Source organism: Micromys minutus (assembly GCF_963924665.1).
Source record: "Micromys minutus genome assembly, chromosome: 7".
Taxonomy (NCBI): domain Eukaryota; kingdom Metazoa; phylum Chordata; class Mammalia; order Rodentia; family Muridae; genus Micromys; species Micromys minutus.
The window spans coordinates 60,420,487-60,448,449 of NC_137976.1; the positions used below are offsets into that span (position 1 = coordinate 60,420,487).

General features: G+C 42.5%; 1 protein-coding gene and 1 pseudogene across 3 annotated transcripts; one reads left to right on the forward strand and one right to left on the reverse strand.

Annotated features, from left to right (window-relative positions):
• Positions 1 to 5,408: 5,408 nt before the first annotated feature.
• On the reverse strand, positions 5,409 to 27,499 carry RNF168 (ring finger protein 168). Of its 2 annotated transcripts, XM_080919198.1 has the most exons (7): positions 26,606 to 27,499; positions 21,224 to 21,300; positions 19,471 to 19,650; positions 16,292 to 16,413; positions 12,667 to 12,745; positions 10,965 to 11,745; positions 5,409 to 5,569 (listed from the first exon to the last, which is right to left on the reverse strand). In XM_080919198.1, exons 1-7 carry the CDS (start codon positions 26,910 to 26,912, stop codon positions 5,457 to 5,459), a joined length of 1,659 nt encoding a protein of 552 aa, XP_080775324.1. In that variant the 5' UTR covers positions 26,913 to 27,499; the 3' UTR covers positions 5,409 to 5,456. The 2 variants fall into 2 exon arrangements, with proteins under 2 accessions (XP_080775324.1, XP_080775323.1); XM_080919197.1 differs by lacking the exon at positions 5,409 to 5,569 and having other exon boundaries at positions 9,816 to 11,745.
• LOC308422551 (ras-related protein Rab-5B-like) lies at positions 22,802 to 23,490 on the forward strand (annotated as a pseudogene). Its single transcript has one exon. The product of its transcript is annotated as a ras-related protein Rab-5B-like (transcript).
• Positions 27,500 to 27,963: the final 464 nt, after the last annotated feature.

Sequence of the window (27,963 nt, forward strand, 5' to 3'; positions counted from 1 at the left end):
TGCACACCTTCAATCCTAGCACTTGGGAGCAGAAGGAGTTTGAGGCCAGTCTGTTTTACACAAGGGCGGAGGGAGTTCTGGGCCAACTAAAACTATGTGAGAGCCGCTCCCAACAAACAAAACAGAAAGTCCTATGAGAGCCAGCAGGTAAAGACTCTGGCTGAGTTTGCCTGCGTTAGATTCCTAGATCACACATAAAGATGGTAAGAGAGAACTGACCCCACAAACGTGCCCTCTGACCTTAACATGTATGCCATAGCATGAATGTTCCCTCTCCAATAATAAAATAAATACCAGAACTGTACGCATACCACTGTTGGTGAGCATCCTAGTCAATGCCTGCATCTCTGAGGAGAAAGAGACCATGAGTGTCATTCTGCATCCTGCCTCTTCACTGGTGGTGCTGGGCTTCGCTGGCACGCAGCTCAGGGCAGGCAGAACGGAGTCCAAAATGGTGGTCCACGGGCAGAACAGCAGGGTCTGGAACAAATGTGGTTCCCGGTCTCCTCTCTGGGCACCTGCATACTGGGAGTCCTTGGATCTATCTTTTCTTAGGGCATCTGCCTGCCACATGGAGAGGGGAGGCAGAAACCAGTCTGAATGGGAGCAAGGGCTGGAAGAGAGAAGGCCTTCCTAACAGTTTTAGGTACAGTTTGTTTGTTTTTTAAAGACTTTTTTAATTTATGGGCTGGAGAGATGGCTCAGTGGCTAAGAGCATTGACTGATCTTTCAGAGGTTCAGAGTTCAAATCCCAGCAACCGCAGGTGGCTCACAACCATCTGTAATGAGTTCTAATGCCCTCTCGGGTGTATCTGAAGATAGATACAGTGTACTTATTTTTTTTTTAAGATTTATTTATTTATTGAATATGAGTACACTGTAGCTGTCTTCAGACACACCAAAAGAGGGCATCAGATCTTATTACAGATGGTTGTGAGCCACCATGTGGTTGCTGGGAATTGAACTCAGGACCTTTGGAAGAGCAGTGAGTGTTCTTAACTGCTGAGCCATCTCTCCAGCCCATACAGTGTACTTATAAATAAATAAATAAATCTTTGGGAAAAAAAGATTTTTACTTATTTATTTTATTTATGTGAGTACACTGTCATTGTCTTCAGACACACCAGAAGAGAATTCAGATCTCATTACAGATGGTTGTGAGCCACCATGTGGTTGCTGGGAATTGAACTCAGGACCTCTGGGAAAACAGTCAGTGTTCTTAATCACTGAGCCATCTTTCCAGCCCTTAGGCACAGTTCTTTAAGATGAAGGCATTCCCCACAGAAATTCCTTAACGAAGCAGCTCTCTGAGACAATCCTTTCTTGTCTATACTGTTTTATTTGATGGTTGATGTAAATGCATACAATTTAGTCCAGGGATTAAATACCTTTTGGCTCAGGGCCATCTAAATACCTCCTTAGCATGGAGAACAACTCCAGATGTTTATGCTGCTTGCCCCACAGTGCTTAGTGGTATGTCATGGTTATATGTTCCAGAGCAGATGAGAGGCAGGGAATGGCTCCACTCCAGCTCTTCTCCATTCTAAGATTCCCAGGGTTTGAGCTCATTCAGCCTTACCACTTTTCATGCCTGTCTGGTAACCAGGTCCCCCGTGCCTAGACACCTCTACAACTGAAGCAGCTGGACAAGGCAGACATTTTCTTAACAGCGAACTGAAAAAGAAATGGCAAATAGAAAATGAAGGAGAAAAGGGCTAGGGGCCGCTGCTCCAAGGAGGAAAGGCTCACTGCTCTAGGTTGTAGAATTCCTGGAATGTAGCTATGTGAGAGGGACTTGACACATGCAATGCACACACATGTGGGATTTATGGATGGCTGTGAGCCTCCTTTTGGGTGCTATGAACTGAATCTGGGTCTTCTGCAAGAACAAGTACTCTCAACAGTTGAGCTTTCTCATCTCTCTAACTATATTTGCTTTTGAGACAAGGTCTCACTTATGTAGATCAGGCTAACCCAAAACTCATAGAAATATGCCTACCTCTACCTACCTAGCTGGGGTTAAAGGTGTGTACTACCATGCCTGTCCTTAACTGAGCTATACTGAAGTCTTCCCTCTCTTGGAAGTAGGTAAATGAGCCTCAGTTTCCCACACATTATGTCACCCCATCTTGTCAGGATAGGAGAGCATTTTTGTTTGCTTGTGTAAGCCCCCCCCCCAAAAAATATCCCAGAACAAGTCTCACTCAGTACCTGAGGCTCTTCCCACCACTTCTCACCCTGTGTTAATCCCAACGATTCCAAGAAGACTACAGACCCAAATCATCATGACCAAATTAATTCAAGAAAGCAGTGAATTACAGTAAGCTTTTTAAAAATTTGTATACATGGGATGTTTTCCCCTCAAAGCAGGGTTCAAGAGATCAGTATTGGGGACTGGAGAGATGGCTCAATAGTTAAGAGCACTGACTGCTTTTTCAGAGGTCCCGAGATCAAATCCCAGCAACCACATGGTGGCTCACAACCATCTGTGATGAGATCTGATGCTCTCTTCTGGTGTGTCTGAAGACAGCTACAGTGTACTTATGTATAGATAGATAGATAGATAGATAGATAGATAGATAGATAGATAAACAGATAATAAATAAATAAATAAATAAATAAATAAATAAATAAATAAATAAAGAGAGATCAGCATTGAACCTGGTAAAGATAAGGGTCCTCAAAGCTCAGGGGTAGGGGATTTTCAAATGGGAGACTTGGAAAGCAAATGGATGGGGTTATAGAAACAACAAGGTTATCATACAAGGCAGTCCTAATAACAAGAGGGAATAATAACCTTGTGAACAAAGGTAGGATTCCAAGGTGGTCAGAACAGCTTTTTCCAAACAAAAACATGGCTGCCATATCCTGGAGCAGGCAACACAGACCATCTGCAGTCAAGGTGACAGGCAGGATAAGGCCTAATCCTTGACAAAGAGAAATTTAATCCTAAACAGGGGATGAACTCAGTTTTTCTTTAAGATGGCTTTCAAACCTAAGATGGAATCAGTGTGCTTCCTCACCTTCCCCTACCCTACATCACTCCGGCCCAGGACTGGGCTTCACTTCCTTCCCCAGGCTCTGAGTCCTATAATTAGCTGCTTTGGCTACTTATTCTCTTGGTTCCCATGGACTCTCTTGGTTCTCTTGGCCGATCTCCTCCCTCTCCCATGGTAGATATATTCTGTTGGCCATGTTCAATCTGGACTCTTCCGTATGCCTCTGGCTGTTTGCTCCTTCATATGTACAATAAAACCCTTTTCCACCATACCTGGGAGAGCTCATGTCCCCGTTTTCATTCACATAACAAGTTCCAGGACTGCCAGGGGCACAGAGAGACCCTGTATCAAAAAACAAACTGAATGGATGGACTCAGTAAAGAAAGAAAACCAAAATAGCTGCCCCATGGGTGGAAACGTTATTTCAATCTGCCAAGGCTGTTCCTTGGGAAGGCAGGGAGGAGCAATAGAGTTGGAGGTAGGAGTTATATGGAAGTGGGTACCTGGGGGAAAGGAAGCCTATGAGCTGCGTGGGGGCTTGGGACTTGGAACTGAGGAAGCCTGGAGGCTAACATGCTAATGTTATCACAGTCAGATGTTCTTAGAAGAACCACACATCCCTTTTGCCAGAGAGCAGGATTCCTTTTACCAAGTAGAAACTATCTTCAAGCCCCCGAAGGAATGTTGGCTTTTCCCCAAATGCCAGACTTTGGGAAAAGGAATTTTCAGGGGACCTGACACAGTGTAGACCAAGATATTCTCAAACTCAAAGACCTACCTGCCTCTGCCTCCTGAGGGTTTAGATATTTCTAGGCATCTGGGTTGAGAATGTTGCTCATTGATAGTGTGTGGAAGTAAATATTAAATGGATGGCTTAGCCTTTTATGGGCCCCGAGGTCTCACTCCGTGGACGCCGCTCTAGTGTTGAGCTGAGCGCACAGACTCTGTCACTTGGTCCACAAGCTGCTGTCTCCAGGCAGTTCCCTTCCCAGGCGGTTCACTCTGCCTGCCCTGTTGCTTCTGTTCCACGTGGATACGACCCAACGTGCTCCTTTCCTCCACTGTCCAGCACAAAACATGACTCCAAACCCTGGTAATTTACATATTAAATTCTCAGTCCACAAACTCTCTACACGATAAGCTTATATCCAATAGACAAAGATACAAACTGCCCTTCTATATGAGATAAAAAGACCTATAGAAACCTTTAAAAATATTCACAACTACCTATTGCCAATTGTGACCACCTGGATCTAGATCTCCTTCTCCAGCTCCATCTTGATTCCTCCCAGAATCTCCCTCCTGCCTCCACTTCTGCTCCTTGACTTTTCCTCGCCTCTCTCTCCCACCTTAACATAAATCTACAATAGTGTGCTTGCATGTGTACAAAGCCCTGTGTTGAGTCCATAGAATAGGAGTTATGCCCAAGTTACAGGTACTCCAAAGCTAATCGATGTAAACACATAAGGTCTCTCACTGCTGCTGTTTCAGTGGGCCAGAGAGAGCCCCAAGTCTAAGGGTGCAGGGTATTTATTGTGGTTACAGCAAGCTTGAGGAATTTCCACACGGGTCAGAAAGTTAATATTTTAAAAACTGCATTACCACCTGACAAACAGGATGCCTAAGTTATCTATTCTCTATCTTCAGGATGTCTTAAATTATCAGTATGTACCTTGACCCTGCTATTGTAGCCTGATTGGCTGTTGCTGGGGGGGGGGGGGTAGAATACCATAGAATGATTGCTTAGGAGGATTCTATGATTTTCTTCCTAGAATTGGAATTTAGGCCCCCTTGTCTTGTACAAATGGAATTTCTTCAAAATAACAATAGCAACAACAACAGAGTTAGTTGGGCTTTACAGGGGGATCAAGATCATCCCTAAAACAGGATGTTCTTCTAGAGGTCCCAAATTTAATTCCCAACAAACCACATGGTGGCTCACAACCATCTATAATAGAATCTGATGCCCTCTTCTGGTGTGTCTGAAAACAGCTACAATTTATCATATAAATATAATAAATCTTTTAAAAAAAAAATCATCTTAAACTACCTAGAGTTCAAGAACATCCTAGGATACAAGAGACTGTAAGTAGAAATAGGTTTCCAGACATCTTAACAAAACACCTGTGTTTTGTTTTCCTCTTTTTATTAGCTCAAAGATGGAATTCTAAATTTCTGATTTAAAGTAACTCCCAGACGTCTTTGCTTTGGCTTTCTATAAAGAACAGGATTTCAAGCTGAGTATGGTGGCACATCCCTTTAATCCCGGCACAAGAGAGGTAGAGGCAGATAACTGAGTTCCAAGGCAGCCTGGTCTACAAAGTGAGTATCAGGACAGACAGGGTTGTACAAAGAAATCCTTTTTTCTTTTTTTTTTTTTTTAAGATTTATTTATTTTATGAACGTGAGTACGCCGTAGCTGTCTTCAGACACACCAGAAGAAGGCATCAGATCTCATTACAGATGGTTGTGAGCCACCATGTGGTTGCTGGGATTTGAACTTAGGACCTCTGGAAGAACAGTCGTTGCTGTTAACCACTGAGCCATCTCTCCAGCCCGAGAAACCCTGTCTTGAAAAACAAAAATAATAAATAAAAAAATTGATAGAAGTAAATGGCTGCTAGATTAAAATTCAAAATACTAAAGGGGGAAAAAAGGCAATCCAGGTGTGGTCATCGCACACAGCTATAATCCCAACATTTGATAGAAGAATCAGTAGTTTGAGGTCATCTTCGGATATATAGCAAGTCCTAGGCCACCCTGGCTACATGAGACCCTGTTTTGCCTCCCACCCAGAGAAAAAGTTGTTTTTTTATTTTTTTTTTGTTTGTTTGTTTTTTAAGATTTATTTATTTTATGACTACACTGTAGCTGTCTTCAGATACACCAGAAGAGGGCATCAGATCTCATTACAGATGGTTATGAGCCACCATGTGGTTGTTGGGAATTGAGCTCAGGACCTCTGGAAGAGCAGTCAGTGCTCTTAACCGATGATCTATCTCTCCAGCCCGAGAAAAGGGTTTTATGTTATTTACATTTTATGTTTATGTGTATGCGGTGTGTGTGCAGTCTGTAGACACTGAAGAGGTGGTGGATTCCCTGGAACTGGGCCCTGGAGTTGTGAGCTGTCCTGTGTTCTGGGAGAGCAGAGCCACCTCTAGCTCATTTGGTTTTCTTAGTGCTACAGTGGTGCCAGTCTGACCCCATCCTTCAAAGTCCTCCAGCTCGTCTGCAAGTGGAAGTATTTCCTCCTCAGAGGTTTTCAGGGTCCGTCCTCTCCTACACCCTGAGCTCCTGATAGCTTAGGAAGCAATACATTTCTTCCTCAATTACAGTTAGTTTTAGTGTTCTCCTATGGGGTATAAAATCCAAGCTCACTTCCTGGCTTTGAAAACCCACCAATCATTGAGCTCAAAAAACAAAACAAAAACCATCAATCCCTGGACATCCCAAAAGTTAAGGACTTGAAATTCTACCAATACCCGCCCAGAAAAAAATGTGTGTGTGTGTGTGTGTGTGTGTGTACAGACAGACAAACGCTGTATAAGCCTGTCTTCTTCATTCCCTGCTGCCTTTTGCCCAAGCAGAGGCAGCCATCCTCTTGTGTCTCTCCCAATAAAGTATCTTGTGTGAGATTTGTTGTGGAGTGTGACTTCGTGGTACTCCTTGGCTCAACAGCCAGGATACCTCTCCCCTCAGATCTTCAATACCTGTGTTCCAGAGGAAAGCAAGTCCCAAACCCAGGCGTGATGGTACACACTTTTAATTTGGGGCACACCTTCTGCTGAAGACCTACATAAAGACATTGGAAGGAGATTCTTCACCTGCCTGCCTTGTGGGACTGAGCAACTGCAAGATCCTTGAACTTCCATTCACAGCTGCTGCTGACCATTGTTGGGGAGTTGGACCGTAATTTACCATCCCCTTACTATACAGAGGCTACCCATAAGTTCTGTGACTCTAAAGAACCCTGATTAATATAACATGCAAAAACAAAAACCATTAACAAAGCAAAAACTAAAACTGGGTCTACAAGAAAACAAAATTTGATATAGCTAAGTGAGGTAGCCCATGCATTTAATTCCAGCATTCTGGAAGCCTATCAATCAGAGCTGTAACAATCTCCTTGGCTCCAACATCACCTCCTTAGCCAGGAGATTGATTACTCACTGTGGTTTCAGTTTTACTTTTACAAGTGTGTTTTTGCCTCCATGTGTTTCTGTGCCCAGGAAGGCCAGAGTAGTTACAGCTGTGAGCTGCCATGTGCGTGCTGAAAATTGAATCCAGGTCCTCTGGAAGAGCAGCCAGTGCTTAACTGATGACCCATCTCTCCAGCCCCTGCTTTTAAAAAACAAAACATAAACCAAGACCTCATTATACAGCACTGTCTCCAGCCCTGCCTGGCTTGGAAGCTCTGTGGAGACAAGGATGGCCTAGAGCTCTGCAGATCTACTTGCCTCTGCTTCCAGAGTGCTGGAATTAAATGTGTGGGCTACCACACCCAGCTGTGTCAAAATTTTCTATTTTCTTGTAGACCTAGTTTTAGATTGTGCTTTGTTAATGGTTTTTGTTCTGTGAGCCAGTGGTTTTTAAGGTTCCCTACAGGAGCGTGGGTAAGGAGAGGTTGCTCACAGACACACCGTGACTCAAGGCAGCTGCTGCTGACTTGCTCACTGAAAAGCTCACTCCAGAATGGGCTTACTAAAGCTGCATCCAAGGAACTTCCTGTCCAGCTTGCAGGTAGTTCCACCAAACTCTTCTCTCTTGAGTAGTTGTTACTGTCTAAATAACAATAGGGAAGTTGTTCAGTTCGTATTTTTGAGACGCTGGCCTAAGGAGAACTCCAGGGCAGAGGAGCTATAAATCTCAGGCTAGCTTCCAACTCCGAGTAGCCTAGAACCTCTGATCTTCCTGCCCAGTCTAAGTTGTGAACCAGGTGCTCCCACCACTTCCCCCCTCACCCTGTCGAGTAATAACTAGTGTGGAAGCGAAGACCCTGGGACTATCAGGCGAGCACACAACTGCTGTGCTCCAGCTTCGCCTCTTCTTTCCCTCCCGAGACAGGGTTTCTGTGTAGTCCAGAAGGCCTGGGACTACGGATGGCTGGCCCCCAGCAGCCTGAGCTGGGACTAAAGGCCTGCGCCACTGCTGCCTTGCTCTGTTTTGAATCCAGTTTTTCTTTGTTCACAACAGGACCGTAGGTCTGCCACAACCCTACCGGGAAAGCTTACATTCCGTTTCAAATGATAAAAGTAAAATAAAATAAAAGCAAAATAATTCAAAAAAAGTCAATGCTCTATTTTTTTTTCACGCTGAAAATTTCTAGTTTAAAATTCTAAGAACTACCTGGTTGTGGTGGTTGATGCAGTTGCACAAAGGCTGAAGCAAGGTCAAGGCCAGATTGTGCTATATTGTTAAGGGGGGAGCCAGGATGGGTAAGTAGGATCAAAATACACTACACCCATGTATGAAAATGACATCATTTAATACCCATATGTAGAGCATACCCTAAAAAAAAAAAAAAAAAAAAGCCAAGCAAGACCAAAAAGTCACATGGAATCGTACAGGCTGAGCTTTATGGGCACCATGAAATATTTTAAGAACATTTAAGGCTATTTTTACTAGTTATTTTTAACATAATTCAGAATTCCAAAGTATTAAAGAGATGACTTTGAGAAGCTCTCATGTTTCTCTTCCTGTGTGCCTTTCCTTCTCTTAACCCTACCACTTAAAACTTCATTAAAAATGCCTTGCAGGAGCAGCAAGATGGCTTCCTAGTAAAATCCCACAACCTTCATGTTGGAAGGACCAGCTCTTCAAACACGCTGCAGTACAGTCACCAGCCCTCACAGTAAATGAATGCAAAGACAGGGTCTCTGTGTAGGCCGGGCTGCCTTCTACCTCGGAGATCTGCCTGCCTCTTAAGAGTGGGGATAAAGGGAGTATGGTACTATGCCAAGCAGCCATGTTACGTTTTATGGAATTTTGTTATGTCTAGTTTTTATGTAGCCAAATATTTTTTCTTTTTGAGATAGACTTTCCCTCATGTGGGCTGGGAATGTAGCTCAGAGAGAACGCTCACCTAGTATATGTGAGGCTGTGGGTTTCCCCTCTAGCACCATAAACAAGGTCTAATATGCAGCCAAGGTTGGCTACCAAATTCCTGCCTTAGCCTTGATACAAACTATCTGGTTTGTAGCCATTTTTTTTTTTTTTTTAGTAAAAGTGTAGTAAAATAAACATGAAAATCAATTTTATTAATCATATTTTAAATTCTTTTAAGAAGTCAGAGATCCCCCTGCCTCTAAAGTGCTAGGAATGATTAGGCTGTGCCACATGCCAGGCGTCTTTTTTTATCCCAATCTGCACAGCTTTAATACTGAAATATTAAGTATTTTCCAACAAAAATGAGGAAAAAGCAGTTCACTAATGACCAATTTTTTAAAAATCTACTGTTTTCTAACACAAAGGCACCAACAATAAGAATAACAGAAAGGCTAACAGAGAAACTAAAAATCTGAAAACAACTACAATTAGGACAAACTAGTGGCGAATATATAAATTCTCATTATATCAGATTGAAATGTTTCTCTTATTCCTTTTTTGGTCATGAACTATTCCACAAAGACTCAATGTGATAATTTCTAATTTGAAGTTCTAACACTGTCTCCTTAAAGCATTAAGTTAAACTGCTTTTAGAGAAAACTTTTGCCAAGATAAACATAAAAAAAAAAAGGTCTCAAAACTCGGACAAAAAAATTCAAATGACAAAAATGTGGAGAGAGAGCCACACTCACTGCATTAGGACAGTTTATTGTGTTCACAGGACATAAATGGAACCAGGACACCAGAGAAATTCTCCTGAAACTACAGCTAGCTAAGTTGTCTTAACAAAAGATGATAGCAGAAGCTCAACTTGACAAGATGACTTCAGTTTCGTCTGTATCCCAGGATAATCAAAGACAAACCCCCACACACCACTTCCCATCCACGTGCGCTCACACGCATGAGTCTGAGCCAGTAAGCAATAAGTATGGTGATGCCAAGTGTTCAACAGCAGAGCACAGTATAATTTTCTTAAAATAATTTTTTTCCTAGAAGAGATCAATAAAAAATTTGCCATTTCACACCAAGATGCCATGGGATGAAAAGCTATAAACTCTAAGTATTTTCTGCCACTTAGCAAAGGGATTAAGGAGAATGTTCTGCCACAAGAAATCCAGTGCCCACTCGGGACCCAGTTTCTGATTACCCATTCAGTTCCAGGGATTCCCCTAACTCCCAATCCACCACTCAGCACATGCCACTCTTAAGCCCTTCTGCATTAACAATCTAGCAGCATTTTTGTAACTAATTGATGTTGATACTAATCCATTTTAAATCAAAGGAAATGCTAAATGCTTAGAATTAAAACTAGGGTGGGAACTTATTGGTGTTATGGAAGATACCTGTGTGGACTCCTTACCCATTCATTTAATTAAAAAAAAAAAAAGAGGTTATAAACTTTTTGGAAAGGGAGATGGCACCTGAAGATGTCCTGACCAAGGGTTTTTATACCTAAGATTTAAGATGTCACACTTAGAACATAGCAGTTATTGACAACAATGGAAACAGTTCTCAAGGATGTTTCCTTATCACTGACTTTTGCAGAAACACATTTGTAAATTTTTCCTTTGTAACCACAACTGAAAGAGAATAAGTGTGCTTACTGTGCACAAACTAATGGCATCTCAGGATTTCATGACAGGAGAGCTGGCTTTGCACTACAGCTTTACTTGATTATAGATCTCTTTCCCCATGCTTCACCTGGTTATCTCCGAAACATTTGAACAATGCTTTTCTGTGAATTACAATGCTGTAGGGGATAGGCACTTTTAGATACATTACAATTATCTTTAGGAGTTGGCATCTTTGTTCCATTAACTGAACCCTTCCATGTGCTTTTAAAGGGTTCCCAATATTCACCTTTTGTTCTCCTCTGGGATTTTGAATCATCTGCAGTAGTTTGCTTTGGGGAGTTCCTGTCTTTGGAATGCTTCCTCCGTCTATTCAGCAGCCTGTCTGGGGGTGAAGATGTGCGCAGCTGGTACTGATCTGGGGATCCTTTCTGCCGGTTTGGCACCATTTGTTCCCTGTCTACCTCTTTCTGAAGTTGCAATGCTAACAACCTGTCCTGTTCTTCTTGCTTATGTCTCTCAAAAAGCATACGTTCCAAATCTATCAGTTTTTGTGTAAAATTCACTTCAGTTTCTTCTTGATCTGAGGATGATTCGATGAATATTTTCCTTCTTTTTGCAGAAAAGCATGGATCCACGACTTCTTCAAACATAGATTCCTGGTTTTCTCTTTTGGAAATCTCTTTTCCAACTAGTAAGTGATACACTTTACTTTCCGCTGGGACTCTGTTGCCCCCAGTTACCTGGGTCACACCTGACACAGAGGACTCTTCATTTTCTGGTTTGCTAGGAGGCTGAGCTGCAGCTTCATTATCGTAAGAAACTGTGGCTCTAGGTCCATCGTCATCTACAATGCATAAGGCATCGGGATCGGTTGGTACTGTTTCAACTTTCCCCTCAAGGCACTGTCCAGTGTCCTTTACACATAACCATGACACAGGTAACTCTGCCAAAGACTCCAGACCTTGTTCTTGAGTTTCTAAGCAGATCTGATGAGAAAGTGTTGGCATATTGTTTTCAATTTCTATGCCTTGCAACACAGGGCTCTTCATGTCGCTACTGTCCGTTTCCTGTAGAAAACAAAAATCCTGAGTATATGAAGTAAAAACATAAGCCAGCTCCACTGATAGATGAATGGTCACTGGACACAATCACATATTACTAATAAGGGATTCTCAACACCACTGCCCCCTCCCCCACCTTTCCTTCTCTTTCTTGATGGTAGCAAATATCACAACCTATTTACCATAATTCTTTCTTTTTTTTTAAGATTTATTTATTTGTTTTATGTGAGTACACTGTAGCTGTTTTAAGACAGCTCTTAACCGCTGAATCATGGCTCCAGCCCAAGAATCAGGGTTTAATTTTTAATATCCACATGATAGCTCACAACTGTCTGTAACTCTAGTTCCAGGGATACAACACCCTCACAACATACATACATGCAGGTGAAATACCAATGCACATAAAAACAAAGTCCTCAGGAGACAAAGGCAGGAGGTATACAGGGCCAGTCCAGGACAGCCATGGCAACACAGAGAAACCATGTATCTTTTGAAAGAAAAAATTCAAAATCTCAAAATAAAACAATTAAAAATAAATCAATAGGGACCAATGAGATTGCTTAGTAGTTAAGAGCAGTGGTTGCTATTCCATAGGTCCTGAGTTCAATTCTCAACAGCCATATGATGGCTCACAACATCTATAAGGGGATCTGATGCCCTCTCTGGCATCAGATGTATATGCAGCAGAACACTCATACATTAAATAAATGTTTTAAAAAGTAAATAAATAGAAGACAAATAAATCAAAATCTTAAAAGAAAAGAGAAAGTTTAACTTGGGAACAGAAAAGCTCATTTGTTTGTGTATTTACTAACAGAGACAAAATTATCTATTGGCCCAGGTCCATTAGAGAAAAGTGAGCCAAGACAGCACAGGTCTTAGTAATGCAGGCAGGAATGGATGCCCCTCCTCTGAGCACTGGCATACCTTAGACTTGCAGGTGTCTTCTTCATGCAGAGCTTTATATGCCCACGCTGTCTCAGGATTCAACTTAGGTAACAAATATCTTTAAACAAACAAACAAAAAATGTTTAAAGTTTTTAGTAATCTTTAATGTCTTAAAAAAATTCAATATGGTACAAGGTTGATGAACCACTTATGCCTGAAGGTTATGTTTGCTAGCTACCTTACTGAAGCATCTCTAGGTCTCAGGCCAATGTTAAGATAAAATTTGAAACCCTGAGTATTCCAGGACAGCCAGACTGCCTAGCTAGCACACGGGAGGTCCAAGTTTCCTACTGCATAACACTGCAGGGGATGGAGGAGGGTAAGGGATTCATGACTGTATTTTAGTGGAAAAACAAAAAAGGAAGAAAAGGTCATATTAAATATCTCAGAGTTCTTGAAAAGGGTTTAAAAGGTTGATAGGACCAAATAGTGGAAGACCATAAAGTTTCTCAAAAGTCACAAAAACATCATTCTAGGCTGGGTAGTGGTGGTGTGCACCTTAAATCCCAGTGTTTAGGAGGCAGAGTACCTGAGTTCAAGGGGAGCCTGAGTTCCAGGACAGCTGGGGCTACACAGAGAAACTCTATCTCAAAAAATAAGCAAATAACAAAACAATAATAATAAATCGTTATTTTAGGAGGCTATTATGACTTGACAGAAAATTTGGCTATTATTTTTTCTTAAAATAGAAGTGTAAAATGGCTTTTATTGTTTCTTCCAGCAAGGACCCAGGTTCTCATGCATGTTAATAGCTATTTATCATTTTAAACTAATTCTCTCCTATGATATAAAAAAGGTTTATTGATGCAGTTAGTACAAACCAAGAGCTGACACATTATATAAGCTCTTCTTTCAACTCCATGAACCATGGAGGCATCTGACACCCCAACATTTAGATGAGAGGATTTCATTATCCTCCTGACAACTCGATTTCCAGATGGCTGCAGGAAGCAGCCCTTAAGGCCCTCCTGACAATGTGAAGCGTTAAAGGGATCTACAGCATTCCACCACACTCACTGCTACCAACTGCTAAACATGAATTTCTACAACCTATGCCTTCTCCTTTTTAGACAAGGACTTACCATGTCCCTTACAATGTCTGAGCTGGGCTCAATTCCAAGTTCTCCTGTCTTACTTAGCCTTTTGAGTAAGTAGGACTAAATGAATCAATTATACCTAATTCAAAGCATCCTTTTAAAAAGCAACCATAGTCCTTTAAAGATCAGGAATATATATAAGAGGCATGAAAGAAATCATTTATGGCCAGGCAGTGGTAATGCACTCAGCAGGTAGAGGTGGAGGAGGCAGAGGCTGGTGGATCTGTCTGCCTCTGATCTCTAAACTTGGGGCCAGCCTGGTCTACAGAGTGAGTTCCCAGATAGCCAGGGCTACCGAGAAGAGAGACTGTCTCAAAAAAAAACAAAAAAACAAAAAACAAAAAACCCAGTTTATGAAAGAATAGTAATGCATGGGAAAGGAATATCACTGAAAAAGGCCAGAGTGAATGACAAAACTTTTTTTTGTGTGTATTATTTTTCTTTTTGAGATTATAATTTACTTAGCTTTGACATGCCAAAGTAGGTGGGGGAAAGCCCACAAGGCCTGGACCCTAAACAAAGAACTACAAGCAACCAAGCAATGCTGATAGTGGAAAAAAATCCTCTTCTCCAGGGGAGCCCAAAAGTAACAGTATCAAATGATCAGTGCTGAAAACACACATACAAGTAACAGTGTACAGACGGATCAGACTGTATTTAGGAATGTATATGTATATAAGAATACATATATGCATGGAATAACAATTAATGGAAAAAAAAAAGGCCATAAATTTGAAGGACAGTTTGGAAAAAGGTTTTCTTCTTTTTTTTTTTTTTTTTTTTGAGATATTGTTCTATTGAAAGGTCTCAAAAGACAGGGCCTTCACTGTGCTGAAGACCCACACGTAGACTAGGGTGGCCTTGAATTTACAGAGCTCTACCTGCCTCTGTCTTACAAGCGTAGTGGTTCATATACCCCAACACTTGGCATTTGTGCAAATATATCTTATTCCAAAGGGTTATTCTGACATGCAGAAATTCCCTAGGAAATACTGTTGAGATTGGTGCACTTCACAAACACACTACTTGGTTTAATGTTGTGTTGAGGGGAGGTTTGGTTATAAAGTTCCCTCCCTACAGGGCCTCTTCTTCATCTCTCTCCTTATACAGACTTCAGTTTCTCATATCTTACTGTTTATTACTGTGTGTATATAAGGGATTTTATGTTTACTATCACATGACTGCCACAGTACGTGCATGTGCGTGTGCACATGCATGCATGCATGACAAAGACAACTTTGTGGAGTCAGTTCTTTCTCCGCTGTTCTCGGGTTCTAGGGAACACAGATTGCCAGGCTGGTACTGCAAGCTTTTTTTCATGAGGCTACCTTGTTAGTCCTCATTGCTTACTTTAAAAAGAGTTCCTTTTCTTTTCATCAGACAGTTTCTCTGTGTAACAGTCCCGGCTGTCCTGGAACTTGCTTTATAGACCAGGCTAGCAGGAAAAAGAAAAGAAATGGAAGGCGGGGTAGATTTTAGCTGGGCAGTGGTGGTACACTTGAGAGGCAGAGGCAGGTGGATCTCTATAAGTTCAAGGCTAGCCTGATCTACGGAGCAAATTCCAGGACAGCCAAGGCTACACAAATAAACCTTGTCTTGAAAAATCAAAACCAAACCAAATCAATAAACAAAAAAACAAAATAGAAGATTTTGTTTGGGTTTTTCAAGACACCTTTCCTCAGTGTAGCCCTGGCTGTCCTGGAACCCAGAGATCCACCTGCCTCTGCCTCCAAGTGCTGGGATTAAAGTAATGTACATCTAGATGTCCCACTATGCTCAGCTCCAGCCCACATTTTTTAAAGATTCATTTAATTTTTACTTATGTACGTATGTTTGTATGACTGTATGCTATATGTGTTCATAGTCTGTAGAAGCCAGAAAAGTGCATGGTATTTCCTGAGTGGTTTATAAGCCACTGTACCCGATTTAAATCCAAGAATTGAACTTGGGTCCTTTGAAAAACAACTAGTATTCTTAACCACTAAACTACCTCTACTGCTCTTAATTTGTTTTATTTCTCAAGACAGGGTTTCCTGTGTAGCCTGGGCTACACAGAACTAGAACAATTCTAGACCTAGCTCTGTATTCCAGGTTGGTCTTCAACTCACAGAGGTCTGCCTGCCTCTGCCCCCTGAATACTGGGATTAAAGGCATGTGTGCCACTGAGTGCTTTGGTAAGATGATGCAGCAGGCGTGCGTGTGTGCTGCCTGATACGGAGCCAGGGTCAGTTCCCGGGGCCTACACTATGCCTCACAGACATCCATAACTAGTACTGGGGAGTCCAGTGCTGTCTTTTGGCACCTGAGAGCACCAGGCACACATTACATTCTATGCATTTACATGCAGGCAAAACACTTAAACACATAAAAAAGTAAATAAATCTTTAAAAGACAAAATGAAAGCTCATTAACAAACCTTAAACAGATTTGGTCGTCAATATGAACACAACCCAAAGGCAGACATACAGTAGACAGTCAGTGGGTAAATGACAGCCATATTCACTTACTTTTGAATATCTCCAAGGTTTTTTTGTTTGTTTGTATTTTTCTTCTGTGACTTGTTTGTGACTGGATCTGACTTTCTGGAACTCAGAGGAGATGCCAAGATATTTCTCTCGTAGTTACTGTTCTTCAGTAACAAGAAGCACATACAAAGATATTTTATTTTAAAAAATTTGATGAAATAAAAAGCTTTGAATTGTATTAACTCAAAATATTCTTTTTAATTAAAAATATTTTAAGAGGACAATATATGAAATGTAAATATATAGAATAGCCAATAAACATTTAAAAGAAAAAAAAATTAAAATAATGTGGTAGTTTGAATATGCTTGGCCCATGGAATGGCACTATTTGAAGGTGTGGCTTTATGGGAGTAGGTGTGTCACTGGCTTTAAGACCCTCGTTCTAGCTGTCTGGAAACCAGTCTTTTCCTGTTTACCTTCCAAACAAGATGTAGAACTCTCAGCTCCTCCTGTGTCATGTCTGCCTGGATGCTGCCATGCTCCCACCTTGGTGATAATGGACTGACCCTCTGAACCTGTAGGCCAGCCCCAATTAAATTTTGTCCTTATAAGAGTTGCCTTGGTCATGGTATCTCTTCTCAGCAGCAAAACACCAACTAAGACAAATAATTTTTATTTTATGTACATTGGTGTTTTGCCTGCTTGTATGTATGTTGAAGTTATCAGAACCCCTGGAAATAGAGTTAGAGAGAGTTATAAGCTGCCATGTGTGCTAGGAATTGAACCTTGGGTCCTCTGGAAGAGCAGTCAATACTCTTAATCACTCTAGTCCCTCACTTAAATTCTGTAAGTTCTTTACAGACTACTGAGTATGTATTTACTTAATTTTTATTTCCTAGTCTTTATTTTGCAACAGGCATCCATATACCATTGACGTGATCATAAGGAATGATTTACAGTCCATGGAAGGCAAGATGGATCAGTAGTTAAAGCTGCTCATTACTAAGTCTGACAACCAGAGTTCCATCTCATGGTCAGTAAGATAGAGAACCAACTCTCACAAGTTGTCTACTGATCTCCAGTGCAAGTGCATTCTCATGTGCACACATACACACCAAATACATAAATGTAGTGAAATTAAGAAAATATACAGGGGCTGGAGAGATGGCTCAGTGGTTAAGAGCACTGACTGCTCTCTGCCAGAGGTCCTGGGTTCAAATCCCGGCAACCACATGGTGGCTCACAAGCATCTGTAATGGGATCTGATGCCCTCTTCTGGTGTGTCTGAAGACAGCTACAGTGTACTTATATATAATAAATAAATAAATCTTAAAAAAAAATACAGGAGGATATGTTTAGGTTATATGCAAAGCTATGCTATTTTATGTAGATGTGACTATCCTTAGCTCCCAAAATTAATTGAGATATAGAGGTATACCTCTATAAACAAAATTAAGCCTATTCAAGTTTTTCTAAATAATCTCCTAGCCAATAATTTCATGGTTTATTTATTTATTTATTTTTAATTTGCTTATTTTATGTGTATGGGTATTTTACCAGCATATATGTCTATGTACCACGTGCATGCCTGATAGTTCAGAAGAGGATGCCAGAGACCCTGGAACCAGAGTTAGAAATGGCTGTGAGCTGATATGTAGGTGCTAAAAAAATCAAACCTGGGTTCTTTGCAAGTGTAAGCAGCATTCCTTACTGCTGAGCCACCTTGTCAGCCTGACAGTCTCATGTAATTATAGCTACCTTACTCTGTTGTGGAAAATATTATTTAAAGAGCCAAGAATATATCTGGAGCAAAAGTTATTATACAGAAATAAGTCATAATTGTTTACCCATCTCTAAAATTTTATAATAAACAATTACCCTAAAACTTCAATAAATCTACTCTGACTTCATGTGAAAACCAGAATTTGCAGGTCCAAGTAACTCCAAATTCCCTTCTCCAGTGTCTCCATCTCAACCCCACTCATTATCCTACTCTTACACCTGACTATCACTCTCTCCTTCCTTGCCTCCCTTCCCCCACTTTCTGCTTTAAATGACTGTAGACACGGTTTCAGCCATGTAGCTCATACTGGCCTTGAAATTGCAGTGATCCTTTTACCTCAGCCTCCCAAAGTGCTAGGATTAACCCAGAGCTGGTCAATTTAATTTCCTGATGATATATCTTTCTAAATTTTAACTCAAACTGAGGAAAGGCTATACAACAAAAGGGGGATAGATCACAAAGCTTAAGTACATTACAAATGGTAAGAGTCATTTTTTAAAAATTCTAGGTATACTTTATTTTTATAAAATATATTCTCAGGTGTGTTTTTCAAAAGTAGGAAAGAAATTAAACATCATTATAGCCCCCCCCCCACACCCCAGGGATTTTATTTAAAAAGAAACCTAAGTATACAGCTCACTGCCACAGCATGTGCTACAGCGTCGGCTTCCATCCCAGGCTCTTTTAAGCCACTAGGTCCTAAAATCCTTAGAGCTTAGCATATGCTTTCCCACCTTGCCTTTCATTTTTCTTATAAGCAATAATTGAGTAGTAAGATAACAACATATTACTTAGGGACGAGGCGAGGAGGAGCAGTGAGCCAGCTCAAGGGGTAAACACCCTTGCCTGCGTACCCGGAGACCTGAGTTTGATCCCAGAACCCACACAGGAGGAAGAGAAAACCAACTCCTGCAATCTGTCCTCTTGACTGCCACTCATGTGCCCATACACTAAATAAATGCTAAAATAAAACAGGATCTGGTTGAGGGGATAACTTATTTGCCTGTCCGAGATTTAACCCATAACCCTGACCCTGGTAAATATGTACCCTACTACAGTGAATATGCAACAATGCACAAAATGCTGCATTCATGAAAATGCTGGGCTGGGAGTGGCGCACACAGTCTTACTACTAGCACTCAGAGGGAAGCAGAGGCGGCGGGCCTCTGTGAGATCTACACCTAGAGGTTTAAATCACTCGCTGCCCTTCTAGAGTCACTTCCTATCAGCCATGTCAGGTGGCTCACAACTGCCTGTGATTCAGGTGGATCTGATGCCCTTCTGGCCCTGGGGACACCTGAACGCAGGCAGTATATACTCACAAATTAAAAACAAACAAACAAACAAACAAACCAAAAGCTTTTTTCCTGTTAGTAGAACAAAGATATCCTAAAAGACTTCTAACTGTTGTGGTGGCAGTATGTCTGTCCAAACTTACAATGCTGGTGCTCAGCCTCCTCGCCAGTTCTTCATCCCCTCTCAGCTGCTCCTCCATCTCACTTCTCCTTCTTTCCGTCTGTCTCTTCTCCTCCTCCTCCTCCTCGGCCAGCAGTCTCTGTATGTATTCCTCACTGGCTTTGTTTTCTTCTTCCTTGCTGGCTTGTCGCTCAGCCTCCACCTGAAGAATAATCAAGGACACCCTTTTCTGAATTTCTAAAATACTCCTGTTTCGCAATAATTGTAACAGAAAATTAAAGTGAAAACTCGTAAGAAGGTATCTCTGGTGAAATTCAAATCTCCATGGGCAAACTCCTATACAGCCAGTTCAAAGTCCCACCCTCAGGAAGCCCACCCCAGTCAGCCCAACAGAGCTTTGGTAGAAGACTCAAACCTCTTGCCCTCCCCTCAGTCCTTACCAGTTCCACCACAGTAGCACAGACATGCAACTTTTTCCCAGTTCACGCAAAGCCACCTGCTGCCTAAGACCAACCTCGTTGCTGCTCTCTTCAACAGAGCAGACAGATTTATTAAGGAAAAGAAAGATTTGCAAGGGTGGAGCAGGGCAGGAATACCTTAGACCTGCTACTTTTGTCTTTTTTTAAAAGACAGGGTCTCTTCTCTTTGTAGTCCTGGGTGTCCTGAAACTCAGAGATCCACCTGCCTCTGCCTCCAGTGTATGGGGAATAAAAACATTCACCATCATGTTGTTTGCTTTTTTAAAGGTTTATTTATTATGTATATAGTGTTCTGCCTGAATGTGCACATGCAGGCCAGGGAGGGCACCAGATCCCATTACAGATGATTGTGAGCCACCATATTGTTTCGGAGAATTGAACTCAGGACCTCTGGAAAAGCAGATAGTGCTCTTAACCTCTGAACCATCTCTCCAGGCCTAGTTTTTTTTTTTTTTTTTGTTTTTTTTGTTTTGTTTTTGTTTTTTTTTGTTTTTGTTTTTAAATATTGCTTGTGTGTGTTTGTGTGTGAAAACAGGAGGGCCATTGAGGCTTGTTGGCTTCCAGACTAGCTGAGAAATAAGCAGCAGCAGCAGCAGCAGCAGCTGCAAGCCCCAGGTTCGGGAGACATTTTGTCTAAAAGGAATAGGTGGGGAGCTATACAGGAAAGGAACTCTCTGTGCACACACTATCTTTATAACCAACAAACAGAATCTTGACGAGGTGCTGGGGAGACTGCTCGGTGTGGTAGAGTGCATGCTATCCAAGCATAAGGAACTGAGAACTGAGTTTGAATCCCCAGCACCAAACAGAAGGTGTATCAGCATCCTCTAAATCCCATGTGTTCACAGGTTAGCCTGTCTAGTTAAACTGATGAGCTGAAGTTCCAAAGAACAAGGTGGAAAAGGATCAGGGAAGACACCAGATAATCAAACTTTGGACTCATCATTCACAGGCGCAAATGTACACACACAAGGAAGCTGGCAAAACCATACACATAAAATAAGATAAAAATAAACGGGGCTTCTAGGTAGTTTAATTGGCACATGCTTTTAATGCCAGCACTTGAGGGTAGAGGCAGGATACCTCTGAAACCATGTCTTAACACAACCAAACGCTTTTTAATGGAGAGGGGGGCGAGGGTGTTGCAGCTATAAAGTATATTTATCATTAACCTTTCAGCACATGATAGTTATATAAACATGTGCTTTATGTAAATCTAGGATTTATGAGATCAAAAGCACAGCAAAGGCATTTTCAACAAAATAAAAACAAAAACTGAAACTATTTCATACCCACCTTGCTTATCTCTTCTTCATATTCTCTCCTCAACTCCCCAGGTTTACTGAGCAGACGAACTGGCTGGTACTCACCCACTGTTTTAATGGAAAATACAGGATTAGGGCAACACAGAACTTTATGACTAACTTTGGCCTCCCATTAAAACTTAATACACATACATACATGCACACGTGTACACACACACACACACACACACACCACACACACACACACACACACACACACACACACGCACACGCACACGCACACGCACTCACATTATTTCTATTAACTGCAAAAGGCAAAGCAAGGGTCAACAGAATTCTTATCTAGCATGCACTGGGCCATAAAAACCCACCAACAAAGTACTTAAAAAACAAACAAACAAACAAAAAAAAAAACCCAAAAAGCAAAACCAAACCAAAAGTATACTAAGAGATTAAGGAGGAGGAGTGAATAAATTAATTTTTAAAAAAATTTTAAAACTTGTGATTCTCCTGCCTCAGATTCATCTGTTGTAATTAGAAGTATGAGTCACAAACCACCATGCCAGCTGGGTCTTTGTATTCTCTAATGTCGTGTAGTTTTCCTGAGAGGAAGCTTAGATTCTCCTGCTGAGCTGTGTTCCAGTTCTAACTCCTGAGCTTCAGAATAGGATTTTATTTGGAACATTTAGAGGTAATCAAATTATGGTCATTGGGGTGGATCTTTTAATTATGACTAGTAATCTTGTAAATATGGGACAAATCTGGACACAAAAACAACAAACATGCACAAATGAGAGGTGGTATCAAGACATGCAGAGAAGGAGACAGGGCTGGAGAGATGCTCAGTGGTTAAGAGCACTGGCTGCTCTTGCAGAGGACCTGAGTTTCTCAGCACCCACATGATGGCTCACAACCATCTCTATCTCCAGCTCCAAGAGATCCAACATCCTGTTCTGGCCTTGGCAGGTGCCAGGCATGTACACAGCACACAACCATACACCAAGCAAAACACCAACACACAGAAGAGATCAAAAACCAGTCAAAGGCCCTGGTTTCACTTTGACTTCTAGTCTCCAAAACTAGTAGGGAATTTTCTTTCTTTTTCTTTTTCTGTCATACAGTTTGTGGTACTCTGTCATTCTGGCTTTAGGAAACTGATACTCCTCCTGAGCGCTATGATTAAAAGTGCACATCACCACAGCCAGGGCTGCCGCTACATCCTTTCTAATAAATCTTTATTTTTTAAGATTTATTTTATGTGTATAAGAACACTGTAGCTGTCTTCAGACACACCAGAAGGCGTTGGATTGCATTACAGATAGTTGTGAGCCACCATGTGGTTTCTGGGAATTGAACTCAGGTCCTCTAGAAGAGCAGTCAGTGCTCTTTAACCACGGAGCCATCTCTCCAGCCCTGATTTCTTGATATCTTATTTATCAATTGAATTGGGTAAGAATTTTCTGAGAGAGCTGCAGCTGTTTGTCTGTTTCACACAGGCTTGGGCTTAGAGAGACTGAGCCCCAGGACTATTGAGGCCTGGAAGTCCCTCCCCTTCCCCTCCCCACTTTGCCTTTTTTTTTTTTTTTTTTTTTTTTTTTTTTTTTTGTGGCATTCCCCTCCCTCTACCTTCTCCTACTTTGATGACCTGTCTATGACTAGCAGAAGTACAGCCAGGCCCAGTGGGCAGCCCCAGGCCAGCAAAATATGCCAGTTCAAATTGGTTCTGCTGGGAGAGTGTGCAGTGGGGAAGTCTAGCCTGGTGTTATGTTTTGTCAAAGGACAGTTCCATGAATACAGGAAAGTACCATTGGAGCAGCCTTCCTCACCCAGTCCGTGTGTCTAGATGACACAACAGTCAAGTTTGAGATCTGGGACACTGCTGGGCAGGAGCGATACCACAGTTTAGCACCCATGTACTACAGAGGTGCCCAGGCTGCCATTGTGGTCTATGATATAACTAATCAGGAAATGTTTGCCCGGGCAAAGACATGGGTAAAGGAACTACAGCGGCAAGCCAGCCCTAGCATTGTTACTGCTTTGGCCGGGAACAACGCTGATCTTGCCAACAAGCGCAAGGTGGAGTATGAAGAGGCTCAGGCATAGGCAGATGACAACAGCTTATTATTTATGGAGACTTCAGCTAAGACTGCTATGAATGTGAACGATCTCTTCCTGGCAATAGCAAAGAAGTTGCCCAAGAGTGAACCCCAGAATCTGGGGGGTGCAGCAGGCCAAAGTCGGGGCATAGATCTTCATGAGCAGTCCCAGCAGAACAAGACCCAGTGTTGTAGCAACTGAGGGGGTGGCTAGCAGCAAATATGTAAGGAGTTAGCACGAGAGCTAAGAAATAACCTCCATCCCCACCCCTCAGCACACACCTATGGTAACAGCACACTGGGCCCTGGCTCCCACGGGCTGCCTCCTGACAGCTCCGTCATGGCACTTTTTAAAGCTTCAGCAACCAACACCAGGTAGCTCTTGCCACTACTATGCCCTACTCTGGGGTTTGGGGTCAAATCTCCCCAGGACCTTCCTTCCAAAATAAACTTTCTTCACTTTGTATTCTAAGTGCAAAGCAGTGACTTCCTCATTGTCCCATCCTTGTCCCTCCCCTCATCCCCTCTGTGTTTTCCCCAGAGTTTCAGAGAAGACTTTAGTCCCCTGTCTCCCTCTCCCACCACTCAGCACTCCCTCTTCTAGATCTTGTTTCCTCCTCTTCACAAGGTGATGACGGTACTGAGAAGGGAGGAGCATACTTTTAGTTACATTAAAGACCTTGCCAGGAGAGTAAGACTTGAAGGAGGGAGTAAGGAAACATTTCTTTTTCATTTTATTTATCTGGTAAGAGTTTCTTACCAATCAGCTGGACTTGTGGAGGGTGTTCCTAGGTAGGAGTGAGAACAGAGAGGCAAGCTCGCAGGCACTGAGTGGGAGTTTGTTAGGTAACAGGACAAAGGTGGAAGTGAGGAGCAGTGTCATCCGTGGCTGTTTTCCCTCTTGTCCCCTTCCACTAACCCCACTTGAGTGTGAGGATTGGACCTCAGAGTGCTCTAAACAATCTTCACTGATTGCCTGCACCTTTAGCTCTGCTGTGATCTAATTGGAGGAGGTACCAGTTTCTGATACCGTCCTCTGACGCCTACATATACATAGGCATTTCTTCTACCCTTGAGATGGCCTTAGCTCCAGACACCACACCCCTGCTGTTTGCACTTTAATTGAAGGTAGTTTAGTCAAGATACACGGGTTTTTTGTTTTTTGTTTTTTTTTTTTTTTTTGGGAGGGGTATTGATTGATTTACCTATCTTTCAACCTTTTCAATTAAATGGAATCTACAATGAATGAGGTTTGGAGAGGCCCTATAGAAGACAGTAGCAGTGGCAGCCACTCACATCCAGTCTCCACTGCTAGCTTCCTGACTGACTGATACCTCTACTCTTGGGTATAGGTTTGTCCAAGCAACTGGGGAGTGGCTTCAGAATAGCATGGGCCATGGTAGTGGATCAAAGAAAAGTCAGGCAAAAGGAGTGTTCTTGTTTCCCAGGGTTCACATTCAATTTGCTATGTCTTACCATGTCTTTGCTACTTCCCTGTAAATACGTATAAGTCTTTATTCTCTGTACAGTCTCGTCTACCTCCTGGTTCCCATTAGCCCTCTTTTCTTCTCCCCTTCATTAATATCTTGGGTTTAGTTTCTCCTTTACCACCACCCCCACTTACTCTTACTTAATCCATGTACCACTAGGGGCTCCTACCTCAGAGGCCGCTTGTCTGATGGCAGGTAACCAGAAATGAGGGTGCCTCACAACTGCCTTGTGTCATCAGGAGGTCTCTGGCCTCTCTATGTACCACATTAAGACGTTTGAGGGTGTCTATGGGAGCAAGAGGAAACTTGACATTTTAGCCAGAGTTTGGGGGAAATTTGCAGAAGAACGGACAGACTTTTGGCTCAGAGACCAATTTGCATTCCAGCTGAGAAATCCATGAAGCCAAGATTCTCAAGGACCTAACTTAGATTCTTCCACTTAGGACTCAATTCTCTTCCTCTTCCAGGGGCAGCCTTAGTTCTCATGGCCCTGAAACACTTTTGCTTTCCTAGAACCCGTTCATCTACAAAACACCCAGGCACATCCTTTTTGCAAGTGGAGACTGAAGCTCTCCAGGTCTCCCTAGGCTTTCTCCTTCCTCCCTTCCTCTTAGGATCAGTATTGGCCTTAGTTCCTGGGCCTATCTGCTGTCTCTCCTCCTGCCAGCTCTTCTGCCTTCGTTTGAGCTCTGTTGGGTTTGCGGGGTTCTGTTATCTCCCCACCCTTCCCATTACCTTTTTCTTTTGATCAGTTTTTAGGGTAAGGACTTATCTTTTCTGCCTTTTATTTTTTATTTTTTCCCTAAGAAAGTGTTCGCCTTTCTTTCACTCTCCTAACATAACAATCGTGGTAACAGAATGCAACTGCTGATTTATCGATGTATTTAATGTAAGTAAAAATGGAAAAAAGAAAAAAAAAAAAAAAAAAAGAATTTTCTGAGAGTCGAAGAGATGGCTCCATGGTTAAGAATGCTTACTGATGGGGCTGGAGAATGTACTCTCTTCTCTCTCTCTCTCTTTCTCTCTCTCTCTCAAGGACCTGGGTTTGGCTGGTTCCCAGTACTCACGTGGCAGCCTACAACTGTCTGTCACTCCGTTCTGGGGCTCTCATGTCTCCTCTGCAGTGCATACACATAGTGCACATACACTCACATACTCAATTAAATACATACTTAAAAAAAATAAGAAATCAAGTTTTCCTTTCCTAAGTATCTGCAATTACTTAATGCTGCTACTTCCGCAGATAAAGAATTGTTCTTAAGCTCGTTAGTAATAGTGACATTCCAAGACAGGGGCTATTTAGCCATGGTTCATTGGCAAGCCAAATCTGCACCTTTTTTTTTTTTCTCTAAAGTCTTATGGAAACATTGGCACTATCTTCATTTATAAAGGGCAATGTAAATTAATGCACAGTCTACACTGGGAGATCTCACCGTCTTTGGTAGACCATACAGCCCACAAAATGCTATTCCGCCCTTTACAGTAACAACCCTCATTGATACTACAGAATAAAGGACAGGTGTGTTCTTGCACACCTGCAACGCCAGCATTTGTGAGGCTAAGGCCACCCCAAGCTACACAGTAATAAAATCTTGTCTCAAAACATGTCTAAAAAATGTTTTAAATTAGAAAATTATGGTTCCAGCAGTGCGGTGGCAGTGCACATCTTTAATCTCAGCACTCGGGTGGCAGAGGCAGGTGAATCTCAAGAGTTCAAGGCCAGCCAGGGCTATACTGAGGAACCCTGTCTCGAGAAACAAAAAGATGGTTCCCTTTCTAAGCGGTTTTGGGTCTTTTTACCCAACAAACATGTTTAATTTTACTTACCGATTTCCTTTGATTCCTGTCCAGAGATTCTAAGCTTGCATTCCTTTGCATAGTGTTTTTGAATAATCTCCCACAGGTCTGTATTAACCAGAGAATTTCTTCGGGTATGGTACCGAGTCCACGAAGAGACACGGCGGCGACAGAAGGGACAACATAAACTGGCTTTTTCAACAGTCGACTGGAAGCATGGGTTACAGAGCGTGTGGTTGCAAGGTAGGGTTACAGGCTCTAAGAGGATTTCCATACAGATGCCGCACTGACATTCGGACAAGGGAGGGATGGAGTTTTTAGGTGCAGCCATCTTCATATGCTAATGAGGCCTTCCCAACGTCAACACCGGAAAGGAACAAATGTCGTATTTCACACACAGTACGCAGAAAAATCAGCGAGGCTTTTGGTGTTTATTCTCCCATACAGCAGCGTACTGAAATCCAGACGGCCTGAGTTTCCACAGGCCCGAGGCAAACGGGAGCTGTGATGTCAGGTAAACAGTTAGTTATGCGCTGCGTCATGCAAGGGAATGAAAGAACGTTCTCCGGGAGCGCGGCGGCCTCGGGGCGGAGAGTGGTTCTGTCTCCTCGCGCCACAGCAGGTCGCATCCCCTTCTTACCCGGTGAGGACCCGCCTCTTTGCGCGAGGCCGCTGGGCCTGCCAGCTCCGGAAGCCCGGAGACCACCGCTCCAGGAGCACCCGGTACCGCCCGGAGGCCGGGCTCGGGCCGCCGCTGGACTTCCGTCTCGTCGTTGCGACGGAGGCAGCCCTCCAGTGCCCACGCTCCAGTTTCTGGCCGCCTCGCGGTTCTCCCGGGGCCGGAGACCCAGCCGCTCAGACCTGCTGTCCTGCCAGTCGGTCTATTGGCCCGGGAAGGAGCAGACACACTGTCTCTTCCAGACGTCACAAATGCCCGCCAAAACCGTGCGTCTTCCCCCCAAGGAACCGCCTACTAGGCGGGACTTCCGGGAGCTGCGCATGCCAGTAGCAACTCCTCCACCTTTTCCTGACTCAGCTACTATAGGCTGCAGAAACTTGTTAATCACTGGCTAAAAAGTAACTCTCTAAACCAAGATTGTAATTATTTTTGCAGTATTTTTTGGGCTACCCTTCTGTTTCTCCTAACCAAACTTTCTAAAGTTCTTTGTGCTAAAAGAAGAAATTGCAACAAATTTACCTTAAAGATTTTTGTTAGCATTTATTTGCAACACTAACATTTTATAGAATGTGCTTTATGACTAGCAGATATTGATTTTGTAGACATGTGACATTCAAGGAAAGCAGCAACAAAAAGTCTCAAAGAATGGCGGTTTCAATGACTCCTTGTAAAGGTTGAACTGGGGGCGATATCCTTATGGTACTGGCTA

Excerpts from the sequence above, each read along its gene's own strand:
- RNF168 (XM_080919197.1), bottom strand. The coding sequence starts at position 26,912 with ATGAAGATGGCTGCACCTAAAAACTCCATCCCTCCCTTGTCCGAATGT. Across the intron at positions 21,301-26,605 it reads ACAGGAATCAAAGGAAATCG|TGGGTGAGTACCAGCCAGTT; the intron begins GTAAGTAAAATT and ends CCATTAAAACAG. Across the intron at positions 19,651-21,223 it reads ATGAAGAAGAGATAAGCAAG|GTGGAGGCTGAGCGACAAGC; the intron begins GTGGGTATGAAA and ends ATTATTCTTCAG.